At 33.5% G+C, this 5,620-nt stretch overlaps 1 protein-coding gene across 1 annotated transcript; it reads left to right on the top strand.

Annotated features, from left to right (window-relative positions):
* Nucleotides 1-1,386: 1,386 nt before the first annotated feature.
* On the top strand, nucleotides 1,387-2,202 carry LOC106326706 (zinc finger protein JAGGED-like). Its single transcript, XM_013764619.1, has one exon. It carries the CDS (start codon nucleotides 1,387-1,389, stop codon nucleotides 2,200-2,202), a length of 816 nt encoding a protein of 271 aa, XP_013620073.1.
* Nucleotides 2,203-5,620: the final 3,418 nt, after the last annotated feature.

The raw sequence follows: 5,620 nt of genomic DNA on the forward strand, positions 1-5,620 counted from the left end.
AATCAACTGAACTCGGATTAATTCATTTGTCTGGTGCTGGTTAACGGGTCCCCAAAAAACTAGTCGGTTGGGCCTCGGCCCGCCAGATACACACAGGTTATTAAAAAAATTATACATATTTTTCTTGGCTGTTCATCTTTATTATTTACAGACATCACTTGGAAAAGAGAAAAGTATAATGTTGGTGTTATCCAAGAGAAGAATGATATTTCATAATGCTGATCTGTTTTTGTGAAAAAGGATAGATACAAACTCAGATTGTGTAGTAATAAATCAGTATTCATGAATGTATCTTCTATACAATTACCAATAGTTCTGAAGTCTGGCTTAAAAAAAAAGATGATGACACTAAAGGTATTCAAACCTTTTTGGGATAAAGCTGTAACGCTGTTATTCTTCCTAGTTCATGCACCATATTTGTCATTTTGCTTTTAAACATAGAAATTAAAAGTTGATTACGACCAAGAAACGAATTATAAAAATCTCACAATCTTTTATACTAATATTTTTTTTCACATTGCAAAGAACCAACTGTAGTCAAACAGGTTAAGGCCAAGCAGTCTAAGTACAATGTTTATGAAGCATCTTCCACTTTAGCTTTTCCATATATTACATTGCAGTTTCCTTGTATTTTAAGTGATTAAATATTTCATATGAATTTAGTGAAGAATAATAGTATCCTTCCTTATAGTGAAAGATGTTACTTTGACTAGTTAGTTTCTTAATTAATATTTTTCTTCTGTCAAAGAAATTTTCGTAAATGGATTTATGGCAGTACTATATTACGTAAGTAGGCATAAATACAAAAGAGAAAAATCAAGATAATTGAAAAACGTTGTTTTCAAAATATTATATTTAAAACTAAAATTGGTTCATAGTATATCGATATATATATATTACACTGCTACTACACACACGAAATACAACATATTCGATGAGGAAATTATAGTGGTATATTTTTCACAAAAATATAGCTTTGGAAGATAATTTTAGTAAAAGTAAGATGGTTAAAAAATGACAAATTTTAACCATATAGTATTTTATATAATTTACATCGATTCGTACATATTTCACATAAAATGTCATTTTGGAAGACAAAAGAGAGAAAAAAATGATCATAAAATTCAAAAATATGGAATCACAGTTTCACAGAAGAATGCAATTTTAAGACAGAGTAAAATCACATACCTTAAGAGACGACCATAATTTTTTTATATATGAATTCAAAGATTGATTAATTTTACCCTTGAAGATTTTATACCATAATAGTTGAAGAACATTAAGACTATTTTCTCAATAAATAGCGTCCTCACTTCTACGAATATAGCACAAAGAGATAAAGATCATTTCTGAATCCTTGAAAAAATTAAAGAAAAAGATTTTGTTATGTCTTCTTCAACCTCTTCCACACCGCAACCGGTTGTCATCGAGGCCATGGAGGAGTCCAAGGAGATAGCAGCAGAGAGCAACAATCTGAGACTAGGGTCTCCTCAGGAGGCTATGTCCAGAAGTGAGAACCCTAGTTTCAGATCCGATCCTGTCCGAACAGGAAGTGAGATCATGAAGTTTTACCCATCAAAATCAAATAAGATCTACACTTGTCACTTTTGCAACAAACGGTTCTCAACCTCTCAAGCCCTAGGTGGCCACCAGAACGCACACAAACAGGAGCGAGACTGGGACAAGAAGCGTAAGGAGATGGAAGCAAACTTTCCCGGACTCTCCTTTTTGAGCCCTTACCTAGACAAGCCTCATTTGCTATTAGGTGGGTATTCACAAGATGCTTTATCAAATGATAATCATCTTGGGATCACTCTTGAACCTGTACTCAAACGTACAAGAACCGGATTGTACCCATCGTTCAGTGGTGGTCTCACCAACGTGGCCATAGTCCCTCGCATGACTCCTACCCGCTTCTTCACTGGGACCACTTGTACCAATGGTTCTTCAGTGGGACTTGCACCAAGACCCTCTTACAACAACAATCGCCCGATGATCCCTAGAAACATTCCTCCTTTTCCACCTCCTCCTCGAACCACCAATCTCTCTAGCGTTTGCTATTCTCAAAAGAATGTATTGAGCGAAGAGAATCTCATCTCAAAGGTAGGGAATGACAAGATCGTCGAGATTGATGATGATGATGACCAGACAGAAGAAGGGAAATCTAAAAGCTGGGGCATTGATTTATCTCTATCCCTTTGAGTAATATTGTATGTGTGTTTATTTGGTTTTCATTTTGAGGTATCATAGCTATTAGAGACCTCTCTCCATATACCTCATCTCTGTCTATGAATATTATTGTTGTTCTCCTTTTTATTGTATTTCAGTTTAAATGTTCCTTAGTCTGTATCATCTCTTCATCTTCTATTGATATCTCATTGTGTCTTGGTTGTTTTTTTTTTTTTAAGGTCTATCATTGTAGTTGTAGCTTGTTTTAGGACTATCTTTGTGGTGTAAGTGATGTTTTTAGTTTTTTTTTTTTTTTTGTATCAGCTTTGACAGTGTTTCAAGTGTTGTTCGTGAGTCTTAAAAAAAATTAGATAAATTATATATCTCATATATGTAGGGAAACGGATAAAAAAAAACTAGTCATTCAAATATATATATTTTCTTGTGCAAGTTAGTCAAGCTATTAGTAATAGCGTTGAATATATTAAGGAAGGGAACGCATGAAGAAATATGAGTATAGAGTTCTTTTTTATCTATAATAATATATGTTCATTGTTTCACGTAAGATGAGTTTATTCGAGATTCAGGATGGATGTATTATGTATATTACAATGTACGCACCATAGGTTATATATAAAGAAGACCTTCGCTAATCGCTACTAAAACAAAACGAGATGCATCAAATCAAATGTATTATATTCGAAAATAGAGCATGCATACGATGCGAAATGATTATATTGTTTAGCTTATAAGGTTATATTAGAGCAATGTCCAAGAATAGACTTGCATTTACGATGGAGCGTTTTGTATATCTTTAAAAAATAAGTTGAAGAGACCGTGTTGACTCAAATTTCCCAAAAAAGTAGAGTTTTTATGCTAATCAGAAAAATATGTGCGAAAAAACTATTAGGAACAACTTATATTTCATATCCCTAAAGCCAATCGAATATTATGAACCAATGCGTTACTCCATGATTTGAAAAGTAACTTTGCAAACCAAAATTCTGGTTTGATTTTGCAGATGTTTCCTCCTAAGTATAAATGGACAAAAATTCCAAGGATGATCAATAGTAAAGCCATGTTCAGCGAACAAACGCTGCGGCAAGCGACGGCAATAAAAATATACAAAACGTAGCTATAGGATGTTTATGTCTCAATACATGAACTGAAGTATCAAGATATGATATTGTCGTATATTATTACATGAGAACGCACCTTATATATGTCGTTATGAAAAGAAAATGGCATGCATCAAATGAGTTCATATTCTAAGCAAAGAGCATAAAATATGCAAAGTGAGTCTTTATTTAGGGAATGTAAAAAGGATATACGTTACCTTAGACGGCATGAACACCATTCCATCAACAATCGTACCTTTGATTGATAAGTGAATACTTTGGAGACTATAACTTTTTTTATTGATGAAATGTTAAATATTAATCATCAAGAAAGAATATATGTACAAGGTTTAATCATTTGTAAAGAATAATGAAAAAAAACAATCCCAAAAATTTGTCAAACGAGCAATCAATATGTCACGTAGGGTGTCCTTGTAACCAACGACGCATCAACCCTTGCAAATTTGGCTTCTTTGATAGTTTGTAAAAGTGATTTGATTCCTGATTGTGTTGTCAATCAACTTGGCAAGCTGATTCGCCGGTCTAGATGGGTTATGCCTAGCTCCGTTTACCTGAAATGCAAGGTGAATGAGAATATAGGAGAGTACATCATAGGTACCAGAAACTAGCATGGACGCCGTAATATCCCAATCTGAGTTTGGCTCGGCGGCCAATAGGTTTTCCACCACGACCATCCATAAAGTGAAGGTATAAGGACAAGCAAAGAAGAAGTGATATCATCTGGCTCCCCACAAAATAAACAACCTTTGACCAGACTCCAACTATGCATCCGGCGTCCAGTAGACAGTCTATCCTTGATTGCCAGCTAAGCGACAAAAGCAAACTGTAGAACACAATGAGAAAACCAAATAATTTTACTCCATTGCTTTTTCTCCTGACAATGCCTTAGTTGGTTCCAAATTTCAGTGGTCCTGAAATGATCACGATAATCATCCTCACCTCTTATCATTAATACACCATCGTTACCATTCGTTACCAAAGTCATCAAAAACTACTAAGTCTCATGTACAAGATGTTGAATGTGGCGGTCAACAGTTCTGAAACCTCTATTCATTCCTGACAATAACATCAACAGTTCCAAGTTTTGGGTGCCAATCTCACATGTGATATCAATGAGCCTCCCCATTGGGTGCCATAGGCCTGTCCAAAACCTCATTGTACAACCAGTCTAGATACTCATATGAAAGAAGGACTTTGCAAGCTGACGGAGTTTGAGGAGTTTCCTCCAAATCCAAGATCCAACTGTTTACGACTTACCACAGTTTCATCATAACCTTTGGTATAAAAAGTTAACAGTGGCTTTGTTAGAGCATTCTCAATGGTATATTCACACAAGAATATCTAACCCAATATAAAACTAATATTTTTATTAAATTTATTTGTATAATTAAAATTTAAATCAATTATCACTTGACATGTGTGAATGATTTTTCACAAATTATTTTGGGATATCTCAGATGAAACACTCTTTTTGTCAGTTTTATTTTTATTTTTTTATTTTATTTTTTGAAAAAGAAAAGGGTTTGATGGAGATTTGATCGGTGGTGATGACGATAGAGACCAACTATGCTGCAAAACTTTCTAATTTTTTTTTCTTTCTTTAATTTTATTTTTCAATTCTATATTAGATATAGACTCATGGAGATACTGCAAATGAGAGTGCTTAGTTGTTTGCTTCACCTCTTCCTCTTTATTTTTTTTGAAGAAACTCCTCCTCTTTATCTTTTGCATCTTCTTTCTATTTTATTATTATGTCACGTAGAATCAAAACGTATCAAAAGTGTTTCACTAATAGTAAATAAAGTTTTTTTTAACAAAATTTATAACTCTTGATTTAAAGGAACCGATACTCACCACCCAGCAAAATAATCTAACCAGGGTCATACTGAATATTTAATTTCAAAAATAAAATGTTATCATAAATCAAAATTTTATAATTTAATTTATTTATACATTAAATAATTTTATTACTAATTTTAATCATAGATTCATTAACTTTAATTTTGTATGTGTATTACCAATTTTATAAACATATTTCATTTAAAATAACATTTCCTAAAATCATAAACGCTAAACATTGTCACTACAAGAAAACACAAATTTAACGACGGCCAAAATCGTCGTTATTTCCTCGGAAAAGAAGGCTTACGAGGAAATGGCGATGAAAGGCGTTTCGTCGTTATATGATTGTCGTAAGAGAAGATTCGTCGCCATTTCCTCGTTAATTAGCGAGGTTATATTTTCCTCGTAAAGAAGAATTAAGTTTTCGTCGTAAAGACCACGTGGGGTTTCCACGTAACGCGGTCGTTGTG

Source organism: Brassica oleracea, chromosome C2 (genome assembly GCF_000695525.1).
Source record: "Brassica oleracea var. oleracea cultivar TO1000 chromosome C2, BOL, whole genome shotgun sequence".
In the NCBI taxonomy this organism is placed as follows: domain Eukaryota; kingdom Viridiplantae; phylum Streptophyta; class Magnoliopsida; order Brassicales; family Brassicaceae; genus Brassica; species Brassica oleracea.